Source organism: Embiotoca jacksoni, unplaced genomic scaffold (assembly GCF_022577435.1).
Source record: "Embiotoca jacksoni isolate LCO1_2020_lvr unplaced genomic scaffold, fEmbJac1.0.p SCAF_127, whole genome shotgun sequence".
Classification (NCBI taxonomy): Eukaryota; Metazoa; Chordata; class Actinopteri; family Embiotocidae; genus Embiotoca; species Embiotoca jacksoni.
In genome coordinates, this window is record NW_027185260.1 from 74857 (window position 1) to 90000 (window position 15144).

General features: G+C 44.5%; 1 protein-coding gene across 1 annotated transcript; it reads left to right on the forward strand.

The window, feature by feature from the left end:
- The first annotated feature begins 500 nt into the window (after positions 1–500).
- Positions 501–4743, forward strand: LOC138195821 (tiggy-winkle hedgehog protein-like). The gene is made up of 3 exons (XM_069145505.1): positions 501–797; positions 2120–2381; positions 4073–4743. Exons 1-3 carry the CDS (start codon positions 501–503, stop codon positions 4741–4743), a joined length of 1230 nt encoding a protein of 409 aa, XP_069001606.1.
- Positions 4744–15144: the final 10401 nt, after the last annotated feature.

Genomic DNA, 15144 nt, shown 5'->3' on the forward strand with positions numbered 1-15144 from the left:
AGCTTTAGTTTCTGTCCCAAAAAGGAAAGTTGTATTTATGGTCTGGACCCCACAGAGATATGCTCTCAACATGTCTGAGTCAGTCTGGGATTACAGAAAGAGAACACAGTGAGACACTAAATCCAAAGAAGAAGAACTGTGGACAGTTCTTCAAGATGCTGAGCAACCTACCTGCCATGTTCCTTAAAAAAACTCTGTGCAAGTGTACCGAGGAGAACCGGTGCTGTTTTAAAGGCACACAACGAATATTGGTTTGATTTGGAACTCACTGCACTAATTGATTAATTAGAAAAATAGTCATAATATGCTTTTGAAAACAGGCAAGCTGGGGGCAGTGATTTATGAGAGAGAAGGAGAGGGAGAGGAGAGACAGTGAGACAGATCCGCGGGAGTTATGACACCTGCTCTGACCTGCTGGAGTTGAAAATATAAGAAAAGAAAAAGAGGAAGACACTAAGACCAATCCGAGGCTGCTGCAGGATCCAGCTCGTCAGCCGAAGATGGTCCTGATGAGAGTGATGCTGCCTGCGGCGCTCTGCCTGCTGCTGGCGTCCGCCGGGGCGGGCTGCGGACCGGGCAGGGGATACGGGAAGCGGAGGCACCCCAAGAAGCTGACACCGCTGGCGCTGAAACAGTTCCTCCCCAACGTCGCCGAGAAAACCCTGGGAGCCAGCGGCAAGTGCGAAGGCAAGATCAGCCGCAGCTCGGACAGATTCAAAAACCTGACTCCCAACTACAACCCGGATATAATCTTCAAAGATGAAGAGAACACGAACGCGGACCGGCTCATGACACAAGTAGGTACCAACGTTGGAGGAGGTGTCATTCTGTCTGATAAGAAGGAGCAGCTGACGGACAGCTGGATGTAAAGCGGCACAGGAGCGCGTCGGTTTCTCTGTTTCTCTTCACATCCTCAGCTGGCTCCAGACAAATGAACTCGTTCAAAACTGGTCAGTGTGCAGCTCTTGAACATTTTGGAATCCACTGATAGTTGCAAATGTAAAGGGAAAGGTCGTTTTCAACTATTTGCGCATGTTACTTTTTCTTTTAGCTGTAAAAACAAAGGCTTTAGATTTGTAAAAATATTATATTCATAAAAATTACACAAACTAATTCGTTTAAAAGACAATATATATTAATATAGATTATAAGCATCCATCTCTCTGTTTTAGATTTCCCCCTCTGTGTGTATGTTAGACTATAGAGTCGCAGGTTCGGGACTGTGACGGTCTGTCAGATTAGTCAGACTGGAGACAAATCTAAGATGCCCTCAGACTCTCACTCCAGGGAGCAGGAACATGTATGATCCCACCACACCACACATGCACATGGAAGCTTTTAAAAGTTGGCTGGATATGATTGTGTCGCCTTAATTTTACACACCAGTAGACTCTTGATGATGTGATGCTGAAGTGTCTTAAGCTGCAATACCAGCGAGTGCCACTAGAGGTCGGCTCCAAAAAGCCTCCGGCTCCATAGACTCCCATTCAACTTCTCTCATCAAATCCAAAGTGAATAAAATGTGTCCATCAGTTATCTCGGTGTTGTTAGCTAAAGTCACTCCTTCTTATTAGTTTTCTGGAGGTCCATCTGAAAATAATCCCTCATTCATTAGAAAAGAAGATTCAAGAAGACCTGTTTTTGGGGGCGTGTCTGTTTGATTGACAGGCCTGTGGTGCAGTCAGGTTACAGCTATCGGTGGGCGGGACGTAGTATCGTCAGGTTTCCGATCAGATCGGTCAGATCCACCGCTGGCTCCTCTCCCAGCTCGTCCAAATATGGTCACTTCCTGCTCCAAACCGCTCCGAACTAGCAAAGATGGTGACGGACAGAATCTGAACTGGAGGATTCATAACGTTCACAAACCAACGATGACATCACTGATGGTTGATGACATCACTGATGGCTGCTGATTGGTTGGTTAGCATTCCTGTTGGTAACAAAATGATTAAAGGGGAATTTCTGAGGTCTGCGCACGCAGCAAAACTGATAACATTAATATCAATAAGTTAATTAATAATAAGTTCAAATTTAGAAGTCATTTTTTTACTGTTGACCACATTTAGTGTTCACTGAAGTCAGATAGGATTGTTTAAATGTCATGTGTCTCTCTTCTTAGAGGTGTAAGGACAAGCTGAACTCGTTGGCCATCTCTGTCATGAACCAGTGGCCAGGAGTCAAACTTAGGGTCACGGAGGGCTGGGATGAGGACGGCCATCATTCTGAGGAGTCTCTGCACTACGAGGGCCGAGCGGTGGACATCACCACCTCCGACCGGGACAAGAGCAAGTATGGCATGCTGTCCAGGCTGGCTGTGGAGGCAGGATTCGACTGGGTCTACTACGAGTCCAAGGCCCACATCCACTGCTCTGTGAAAGCAGGTGGGAGAACTCTCTGTCACTACAGCAACACGTCTCAAAAAAGTTGGGGCAGGGTCAACAAAAGACAGAAAAATTTGTGAAATGCTAAAAACACAAAACAGATCAGTAACGTGATTGAGTATAAAAAAGATGATTCCAGAGAGGCAGAGTCTCTCCAGTGAAGATGGGGAGAGGTTCACCACTCTGAAAGACTGTGTTGGAAAATAGTTCAACAATCTAAGAATAATGTTCCTCAAAGTAAAACTACAAAGAATTAGTGGATTTCATCGTCTACGGTTCATAATATCATTAAAAGATTCAGAGAATCTGGAGAAATCTCTGAACACAAGGGACAAGGCTGGAAACCAATATTGGATGGTGGTGATCTTCGGGCCCTCAGGCAGCACTGCATTAAAAACACACTATTCTGGAGTGGAAATCACTGCATGGGCTCAGGAACACTTGTGAAAACCATCGTCTGTGAACACAGTTCATCGCTGCGTCCACAAATGATGTTAAAACTCTCCAAAGAAGAAACCAGATAGAAACATGATCCAGAAACACCGCCGCCTTCTCTGGACCGAGATCATTGAAGATGGACTGAGGTGAAGTAGACAACTGTCCTGAGGTCTGATGGATCACAATCTGAGATTCTGTTTGGAAATCATGGACGCTGCATCCTCCAGGTTAAAGAGGAGAGGGACCATCCAGCTTGTTGTTGCTAAAAATATAAAGACAAATAAATACATTAAATCGCAAATCAAATGACAGCAATAAACACAACTAAAAATTGCTTAACTTACAACATTAATACACCCACTAACTTGGCATTTCCATCCTCTTAAAGGAAGCAAAACATCAGGGTCTAAAGTCATAATACAGATATTTAACAAAACATAAAAAAACACACATGAAACGTTAACCAAATAACAAAATGAAATGGATGGAATTAGAGGTCCAGTTTCACTTACAGAGCTTCTCTTTCCCTGCAGCCATACTAAAACACTGTTTAGTACACCAGAAACAGATCTAGTACGTCCCAGTACTCAGTATGTTAAATAGAGTGTACCAACAGTACCAGGATGTTCTACTACATCTGCAGTCTGCAGGTCAGCATGAAACTCTGGATGTTCTGACCCACAATCCTTTGCAGCAGAAGATATGTCACATCGACTGAACCGCAGAGACAGTTGGTGGCGCTGAAGCTCCGCCCACAAGAAGAACAAGAACAATAACAACAACAACAACAACAAGAGGCATTGAAAGGAAACATACTCCTTCCAAATTGCATCCTTTTTATTTTTACTTCAAATATAGCGCCGGATATGAACAAGAGTTCATATGCATTTTTATGATGCAGTAGTTTGTCCCAGTTGTACACAAACTACATGCAACAGTACCTACTTTCTAAGGTTCAGCTGCAGTACGTACTGAAAGTAAAAAGAAATAGTATGCGATTAGAAACGCAGGGTTTGTTCTGGTGGTTTGGAGGGAAAAGAGGCTCCGAAGGCCAAAAGGGGGCGTGGTTAAATCACTTCCTGGGAGTGGCCACTAACATGACACTGCAGGATGTGGTACTCAGGGCAGTTAGGAATTTAAAACTTGTTATTTAACACAGTTTTCATGGTACTCACCCATTAATGCATCTGATTTACAGTCATTACCAAACAGAGTATCACCTCTAACACATGTTGCTGTCATGAATCTTGTAGAAAACTCAGTGGCCGCTAAATCTGGCGGCTGCTTCCCCGGGTCGTCTGCGGTGATCCTGTCAGACGGACGGACTAAACCGCTGAGAGATCTCCAGGAGGGGGACCAGGTGCTGGCTGCAGACCAACGAGGACACGTCGTTCCCACTGATTTTCTCATGTTCATGGACCGGGGCCGACAGACTCTGCAACAGTTCCTCGTCCTGGAGACCGCCGCGCCACACCGCAGACTGAGACTGACGGCTGCTCACCTCGTCTTCGTTACCAACAGGAACGGCTCAGACAGCAGCAGCTTCAGAGCCGTGTTCGCCAGCAACGTGAAGCCAGGACACTGGCTTCACGTTGTGGACGACGGACCGCGTCGCCTCGTCCCTGCACGAGTGACGGGAGTTACTGTGGAGCCGTATGAAGGGTCCTACGCACCCGTCACATCTCACGGAACCATCATAGTGGACCGGGTTTTGGCGTCCTGCTACGCGGTGGTGGAGGACCACGACCTCGCACACTGGGCGTTCACACCGGTTCGACTGTGGCGCTCCGTCCTGTCCCTGGTTGGGATGGTGAAAGTGCTCGGTGGCGTGCACCAGGCCGACGGCGTCCACTGGTACCCGGGGATCCTCCACCATGTGGGGAGCTGGCTTCTGGACAGCAGCTCGTTTCACCCACACAGCTGAGACACACACTCTGCTTCAACACTGAGTTATGTGTTTGCCTGCGAAGCCCCAAGAAGCATCCTCTCCAAGACACATGTTTAAAATGCCTTCTTTAAGACAGCACACTTGTGTTGTTGAATTTGAACATGCCGCAGTTATAATTCTGGTTTATCACAACATAGTTATGGCCATAGTTTTAGCGATTTTACCATTTTCCCAGAATTCAGCTTGGACTTTGGTGAGTACAACGTTTTCATTACAAGAGAAAATGGCCAAAACTGCAAAAATATCAGCCAGTTTGAAACAGCAGTCATCATGTACATAATGTAACATTTATTTATCATTTAAAATTCAGAAAGTTGGGGAAATAGGATGTGCTCTGAAGAAAACCTCCCGATGGCTCAGTCAAACACTGACAGCAGTGAGAAGTGTTCCCTTGCTTCATAAAAAAGTTAAATATTTATGACTAAATTTGTGTTCGAAATACAATATGTCTTTACTGATATCAGCCTCCATCCAGCTACAGCCAGTCTTGGTGAACAGCAGCTGTGTGCAGGGTCTAGCATTTTACTTCCACCGTCAAGTCCCAATAATCTGATGTAACAGAACTAAATCAGTTAATAATCGTGAGGAATTTGACTTGGAGCTGGTGACAAACATCAGATGATTGTCTGTGAGAGACAGACAGTAATCCTGAGAGGGTGTTAAAGGGATGTTACTTTTCTAGTCTTATCTTATCACGCAGTGGACCACCATACTGGTAATATTTGTCAGAACCTCAAAGAACTTAAGGTGCAGTCAATAACTAAAGACAAACCCTCTGGACATACAATGAATTAATAACTATTTCAGATTTACAGATAGAATAAATTCACAAGTAAGCTTCCTACATTATTTTACCAGCAATTGTAACAGCAGGATGAAGCATCACTGAGACTACAACCCAGACATGCCTTAAACACCTGGTACCAGACTTACCTGGTACCATACACACCTGGTACCTTACACACCCTGGCTGGTACCATACACACCTGGTACCAGACTTACCTGGTACCATACACACACTGGTACCATACAAACCGGGTACCATACACACGTGGTACCATACAAACCTGATACCTTACACACCTGGTACCTTACACACCTGGTACCTTACACACCTGGTACCAGACTTACCTGGTACCATACACACACTGCTACCATACACACCCTGGCTCGTACCACACACACCTGGTACCATTCAAACCTGGTACCATACACACACTGGTAGCATACACACCTAATACCATACACACCCTGGCTCGTACCACACACACCTGGCACCATTCAAACCTGGTACCATACACAAACTGGTACCATACACACCTGGTACCATACAAACCTGGTACCTTACACACCTGGTACCTTACACATCTGGTACCAGACTTACCTGGTACCATACACACACTGGTACCATTAAAACCTGGTACTATACACAAACTGGTACCATACACACCTGGTACCATACAAACCGGGTACCATACACACACTGGTACCATACACACCATGGCTGGTACCATACAAACCTGGTACCATACACACCTGGTACCATACACACCTGGTACCGAACACACCCTGGTACCATAGACACCAGGTACCTTACACACCGGATACCGTACACACCCTGCTACCATACACACCTGGTACCATATACACCCTGGTACCATACACCTGATACCATAAACACAAGGTACCATACACACCTGTTACCATACACACCTGATACCATAGACACCAGGTACCATACACACCTGGTACCATACACACCTGGTACCATACACACCCTGGTACCATACACACCTGGTACCATACACACCCTGGCACCATACACACCCTGGTACCATACACACCTGATACCATAAACACAAGTTACCATACACACCTGTTACCATACACACCTGGTACCATATACACCCTGCTACCATACACACCTGATACCATAGACACCAGGTACCATACACACCTGGTACCATACACACCTAGTACCATACACACCCTGGTACCATACACACCTGGTACCATACACACCCTGGTACCATACACAACCTCGTACCATACACATCTGGTAACATATACACCCTGGTACCATACACACCTGATACCATAAACACAAGGTACCATACACACCCTGCTACCATACACACCTGATACCATAGACACCAGGTACCATACACACCTGGTACCCGACACACCCTGGTACCATACACACCTGGTACCTTACACACCTGGTACCGGACACACCCCGGTACCATACACACCTGGTACCCGACACACCCTGGTACCATACACACCTGGTACCTTACAAACCGGGTACCATACACACACTGGTACCATACACACCCTGGCTCGTACCACACACCTGGTACCATTCAAACCTGGTACCATACACACACTGGTAGCATACACACCTAATACCATACACACCCTGGCTCGTACCACACACACCTGGCACCATTCAAACCTGGTACCATACACAAACTGGTACCATACACACCTGGTACCATACAAACCTGGTACCTTACACACCTGGTACCTTACACATCTGGTACCAGACTTACCTGGTACCATACACACACTGGTACCATTAAAACCTGGTACCATACACAAACTGGTACCATACACACCTGGTACCATACAAACCGGGTACCATACACACACTGGTACCATACACACCATGGCTGGTACCATACAAACCTGGTACCATACACACCTGGTACCATACACACCTGGTACCGAACACACCCTGGTACCATAGACACCAGGTACCTTACACACCGGATACCGTACACACCCTGCTACCATACACACCTGGTACCATATACACCCTGGTACCATACACACCTGATACCATAAACACAAGGTACCATACACACCCTGCTACCATACACACCTGATACCATAGACACCAGGTACCATACACACCTGGTACCCGACACACCCTGGTACCATACACACCTGGTACCTTACACACCTGGTACCGGACACACCCCGGTACCATACACACCTGGTACCCGACACACCCTGGTACCATACACACCTGGTACCTTACACACCTGGTACCGGACACACCCCGGTACCATACACACCTGGTACCATACACACCTGGTACCGGACACACCCCGGTACCATACACACCTGGTACCCGACACACCCTGATACCATACACACCTGGTACCCGACACACCCCGGTACCATACACACCTGGTACCATACACACCTGGTACCGGACACACCCCGGTACCATACACACCTGGTACCATACACACCTGGTACCGGACACACCCCGGTACCATACACATCTGGTACCATATACACCCTGGTACCATACACACCTGGTACCATACACACCTGATACCATAAACACCTGGTACCGGACACACCCCGGTACCATACACATCTGATACCATATACACCCTGGTACCATACACACCTGGTACCATACACACCTGATACCATAAACACAAGGTACCATACACACCTGGTACCATACACACCCTGCTACCATTCACACCTGATACAATCGACACCAGGTACCATAAACACAAGGTACCATACACACCTGTTACCATACACACCTGGTACCATATACACCCTGCTACCATACACACCTGATACCATAGACACCAGGTACCATACACACCCTGGTACCATACACAACATTGTACCATACACATCTGGTACCATATACACCCTGGTACCATACACACCTGATACCATACACATCTGGTACTGGACACACCTGGTACCATACACACCCTGGTACCATACACAACCTCGTACCATACACATCTGGTACCATACACACCTGGTACCATACACACCTGATACTATAAACACAAGGTACCATACACACCTGGTACCATACACATCTGGTACTGGACACACCTGGTACCATACACACCCTGGTACCATACACAACCTCGTACCATACACATCTGGTACCATACACACCTGGTACCATACACACCCTGCTACCATACACACCTGATACCATAGACACCAGGTACCATACACACCTGGTACCATACACACCCTGGTACCATACACACCTGGTACCTTACACACCTGGTACCGGACACACCCCGGTACCATACACACATGGTACCCGACACACCCTGGTACCATACACACCTGGTACCTTACACACCTGGTACCGGACACACCCCGGTACCATACACACCTGGTACCCGACACACCCCGGTACCATACACACCTGGTACCATACACACCTGGTACCGGACACACCCCGGTACCATACACACCTGGTACCCGACACACCCTGGTACCATACACACCTGGTACCATACACACCCTGGTACCATACACAACCTTGTACCATACACATCTGGTACCATATACACCCTGGTACCATACACACCTGATACCATAAACACAAGGTACCATACACACCTGGTACCATACACATCTGGTACTGGACACACCTGGTACCATACACACCCTGGTACCATACACAACCTCGTACCATACACATCTGGTACCATACACACCTGGTACCATACACACCTGATACTATAAACACAAGGTACCATACACACCTGGTACCATACACATCCTGCTACCATACACACCTGATACCATAAACACCAGGTACCATACACACCTGGTACAATACACACCCTGGTACCATACACACCTGGTACCTTACACACCTGGTACCGGACACACCCCGGTACCATACACACATGGTACCCGACACACCCTGGTACCATACACACCTGGTACCTTACACACCTGGTACCGGACACACCCCGGTACCATACACACCTGGTACCCGACACACCCCGGTACCATACACACCTGGTACCATACACACCTGGTACTGGACACACCCCGGTACCATACACACCTGGTACCCGACACACCCTGGTACCATACACACCTGGTACCATACACACCCTGCTACCATACACACCTGATACCATAGACACCAGGTACCATTCACACCTGGTACCATACACACCCTGGTACCATACACACCTGGTACCTTACACACCTGGTACCGGACACACCCCGGTACCATACACACCTGGTACCCGACACACCCTGGTACCATACACACCTGGTACCTTACACCTGGTACCGGACACACCCCGGTACCATACACACCCCGACACACCCCGTATCATTACAACCTGACACATCCCGGTACCATACACACCTAGTACCCGACACACCCTGGTACCATACACACCTGGTACCAGATCAAAGTCTTCTTCATGAACGGTCTGGACCGCTCCCCTTGGGATTGATTCTTGTAGTTGAAGCTGTAAACCAAAGGTGGGCGGAGCCTAAACACATGTTACAGAAAACAAAGCTGCACTTTGCCTTCTGACATACCAAAACACATCTTAATACCTTTGAAGTGTTCCTTTAACATTTACAGTACAGTAACATGCACAGAGGACGTCCAAAGTGTTTGTTTCAGATATTTTCTTTTCATAACTTCAATGTTCAGGTTTGATCATGTTGAGAGTTTGTGATCATGATGTGATGAAGAGTTCTGTTTGAGGTAAGAACACAGGATCAGTGGACACGCAGACACTTCCTGTTTCATGTTCCCCATCTGATATGAGCTGCATGTCGAAATGATATCTAGCAATTATGCAACTGCAATATTTAATCATTACAACCAACAATATTTGCGGGAGCTTCCATTTTTTCCGTGGTCAAAACTCCAGCGACACTATTTAATAGTAATTTTACAAATTCCCCGTTATTCATCCACAAAAAAACCCGTCATACTTTATTAACAAAAATGACTCCTAATTTACAGTTACAAAGTTATAAGCTCTCCAACCTCTCATCATTAAAACAAACCACATGCAGGACGCATGGGAAAAAAACGGCAAAACTGGAAGTGACGGGTTTTATGGGAAATGTGGTCGACCAACCGTCACACTCAGATCTCACTTCATTTCTCTGCGTTCAATTTTAATATTTAAAGAACGTATTTTTACAGAAAATCTAGCTCGTGTGTTCCACATCACAACCACCGACTTTTGTTGTTTTGTTGTTTGTTTGTTGTTTTGTTGTTTTTTTTAAAGCCACATCACTTCTATGACTTGTTCATTTTTCTGTAATTTTCAGCCCACAGTTTTTAAGTTAAGAAAAAGATGGGAACTAAAATATTTCATAGATGATGCGTAGTAATGTTATGAACACAGGAAGTGACTCTTTCTATTAGCTATTCGTTTTATAAACATCTCATATTTTCCCTTGACTTGCAATTTTTTTCCAATTTGCCAAAAATGAATTACATAAAACTGAGAAATGCATTATTGAGACAAACCAAAAATCCCAAAACAATTATGTAAAATGTTTGTGGACTGTAAAAGGACTGGAAGTGTTATGTTGTTTTATTTTTCCTGTCAGACAGACTGACGGTTAAAAATGTCTAATTATGAATTGTTTCTGTGTTTGTGTTTATTGATGGTCGGTGAGCTCCATGAAGATGTTCGATGGTTTCATGCTGAATGATAAACATATTTAAGGGTAGTAAATGAATGTAGAGTTAATGTGATTATTATAATTGACTGTTAGGGTCAATTATATTTTCATGGATGGATATAAAGTCTGACATCAATAAATTATATTTTTATACACTGAATGTTGAGCTCAGACTAATAAGTGGCTCGGAAAAAAAAAACTTGGCAATCTTTGCTTCATTTGAGTAAAACCTGTCAGACCGACAGCCTACAGTTCAATCTGCCTAACTGTAATATATGATCTACTGAGCAATAGATGTTGATATATCATCAGGAGCATTGAAGATGAATGCTTCTGAGTAAATGTTGGACATTGCGCTGTTTCATGGAGCACAGATTCACGGAGCTTCAAAAATGTCAGTGATGGAACTGATGAACTCTGGTCGGATAGTCACTATTTCAGAATTTATTTTTCCTTGTTTGTTTTTCACACAGTCAGCAGCTGTGTAGATAAAAACAAGGTCAGATACCAATATTAATGTAGATATATTTAAAGCTGCACTCATTCGTTTGGTTGTTTCTGAAGGCAGCAGAGAAGCTGTGACTTACACCATGAAGTTATTCATAAAGTTATATTCTTATTTAACTGCTATAATCAGACACAATGATCACATGAGCCTGCAGCTGGAAGACACATAAACACGCTTGAAGTGTGCTGTGATCACCAACAGATGGCGCTGTTTACCAGCTGTGTATTTATGCAGCTATTGACCCTTCTGCCAGATTACAGTTGATATCTTTGAGGTGACACGAAGAGTTTTACAAGATACAACTGACCAACTGGGCAAAAACAGGACACGTGCACACGACCAGAAACTCTGTAAAAGCTTAAAATATGTGACTGAAGTTGTACTTTGGAAAACAAACACAGAACTAACATCTGTAGGAGTGTGAAGTTCATTTATCCCAGACTGAGAGCAGGGATGACTTCCTGGGGGTGTGGCTTGTTAACCTGCATACACATAATATTTAGTGCAAAAGATCAAGTATGTCCCAATACACAGTAATGAGAGTTTCCAAAAGAAAAGAGGAAAAAGAATTAGTGAAAAGGATCCCACCACTTTAAAATCAACGCCATCATTTTTCCAAACTCACGTGAACATTTCCTTCTGTAAATGTTTTGGTCATTTCTGATCTGCACTGACAAATTTCAGTTGTGATACTTTCAGCATGCATTTATTTATTCATATATTTATTTATTAATAAACAGAAAATGTTATTTTATAAGCAAAGGTGTGTTTCTATTGTCTTATTTGAAGGTGAAGTCGATGACTGTGAGAACACACTGGATGAATACAGTAAAAATAATTATAATAAAAAAGTCAAAGGTCATTGTTTTCAGAAGAACACTGATGTCGGCTGAGTTTTAATTTTGGATGACTTGTTCTGGATTTTTAGCTCACAAATAGAAATGTTTTTGTTTTGTTTTTTGTTTTGGGAGGAGGGACGGGGGGGGGGGGTGCATCAATTTGGAGGCTAGATTTCTGAGTGATCTCTCTTCATTTCATTGAAGGACTCTGGGTTTGAGTGTGTTTTGGGGTTGGAGGGTTTGTTTTCATCTTTCTAATATATTCAGTGTATTTTTGCTTAAACAGGTTTAGTTTTCTGGATGTTGACGGGATTCTTACTTTTTGTTGGGCTATGTTTATTATTTTTGAATGTTTGTTCGCTCTTCTTTTATAACTGCATTTATTGAATGTATGATTCTGTTTTTAGTAATTTATTGTGAACCACCTTTTGTGTTTCCTTTTGTTTCTTATATTGAATAATTTGTATGATTTCTTTTGTAAATAAGTTGTAAATGCATGAATTCTTTATGTTGTATTGTTGATAATAATATCTTATTTCACAGTTTCATCAGACCAATTGTCAGATTGTTATGTGACGTTGAGTCTGATCCTTTCTCTTCACTACAGCGGCTAAAGAGCTCAGTTTTAACACCACGCTGATTTCCGGTGGTTTCAGCCATTAGCACTGCTCCCGGTCTGAACCGGCTCTGAAGCGTCGGCAGGAAACATGTGGAGGAAACTTCGTCCTGCTGAGAGGGTCGTCCTGCTGAGAGGGTCGTCCTGCTGAGAGGGTCGTCCTGCTGTCAGCTGGTTCTCTCTGCAGGACGCTGGCAGGTGATGGAAGAAAACCTTCAGCTGGCAGAGACACACAGATGGTCCAGATCCATGTCAGCACTCTGCATCGTCCCACATCGCCCCAGATTCCCTCCCTCCCCTTCCCTCCCGTCCCCTCCCGTCCCCTCTCCTCTCCTCTCTCCCTGACTTCCCTGACTTTCAGATCCACCTGGGTCTAATGTTAGGATCAGATCCAGGTGGGTCTAATGTTAGGATCAGATCCAGGTGGGTCTAATGTTAGGATCAGATCCAGGTGGGTCTAATGTTAGGATCAGATCCAGGTGGGTCTAATGTTAGGATCAGATCCAGGTGGGTCTAATATTGGGATCAGATCCACCTGGGTCTAATGTTAGGATCAGATCCAGGTGGGTCTAATGTTGGGATCAGATCCAGGTGGGTCTAATGTTGGGATCAGATCCAGGTGGGTCTAATGTTGGGATCAGATCCAGGTGGGTCTAATGTTGGGATCAGATCCAGGTGGGTCTAATGTTGGGATCAGATCCAGGTGGGTCTAATGTTGGGATCAGATCCAGGTGGGTCTAAGTGGTACTAATTCCAGAGAACGTCCCTGATTGACTGCAGACCGGAAGTGACAGGTTTTAAAAGGTCTTGTTTTTTGGGGGTTTATTTTTTGGTTCTGTAGGAAAGTGGAAGAGTTCATCTTGTTGTGTGCTTTATTTATTTATTTTTTTAGATTTTTTTTTTTTTTTAGATTTTGTTGCTTTAAATAAATGTAATTTATTTTCTGGCAGTCACAGAGGTTTTCGCTGACCCTGTGCAGGCATTGTTTCTTTGTCTCGATAGAATCCCCTAAAATACGTAATGACCTCTGTCCTTCACGATGCCGCGGCCAGCACAAGGTTTCTCAACTCCAACATCCAGTATCGGAAAAGACACAGCAGGTTGCTTCCCTCCCTCCTCATCCAATCTCTGGTGGCCCTGCTGCCTGCAACCAATAAGGTCACTTATTAATCTAATAGTCAGAAAGGCAACCTAAGGAAAAAAAGATCAGGATAGGAAACATGTAGTAAAACCAGTCAGGTGATGTCATCCTGCTGACGAGGAAACACTGAATGTGTTGTTTGGTATATTTGTTTGTTGGACCTTTATAATGAGCAAAGACAACCGGTGGTCAAAGCAGCATGGTGACCTTCAGGGTGTGTGTGTGTGTGTGTGTGTGTGTGTGTGTGTGTGTGTGTGTGTGTGTGTGTGTGTGTGTATTTTGGGGGCTGTGGGAGTGTGTGTTTCTGTGACCTTGATAAACTGCACATGGTCTCCCTTTTTTCTTTTTTTTTTAAATGTAGCCTCCCACCACATAGGCTTAATGAGCACACACACACACACACACACACACACACACACACACACACACACACACACACACACAGACATCATACTGGGTGGTGCTCATGTCAGACCCCTTCAGATTACAACTAAAGGCTGAACCATGATATTTGTATTATTTTCTGCACAGCATCTTTCTGTAATCTACAATCATGCATAATGAAGTAAAGTTTATAATTAATGTATCTAACTATGTTGGTACTGAAACATAAAAGTAAAATGGTCACTGACAATCTATTTCATTTGTTTTCCACCAAAATGTCCAAATGTATTCTGCGGAATTTAGATCCTTTTTCTGCCTAATGAAACATAAACTATAATTGATACTGCAGCTCAACTGCAGATTTTTTAAATCGTTCAAAAAGATCAAGATTAAATCAAGATGTGCCTCTATTTCTTCATTTCAACCT

Bases quoted from the DNA above. Each gene is read 5' to 3' on its own strand.
- LOC138195821 (XM_069145505.1), top strand. From the start codon at position 501: ATGGTCCTGATGAGAGTGATGCTGCCTGCGGCGCTCTGCCTGCTGCTG. The intron at 798-2,119 runs GTAGGTACCAAC...CTCTCTTCTTAG, and splicing joins CGGACCGGCTCATGACACAA to AGGTGTAAGGACAAGCTGAA. The intron at 2,382-4,072 runs GTGGGAGAACTC...TGAATCTTGTAG, and splicing joins CCACTGCTCTGTGAAAGCAG to AAAACTCAGTGGCCGCTAAA.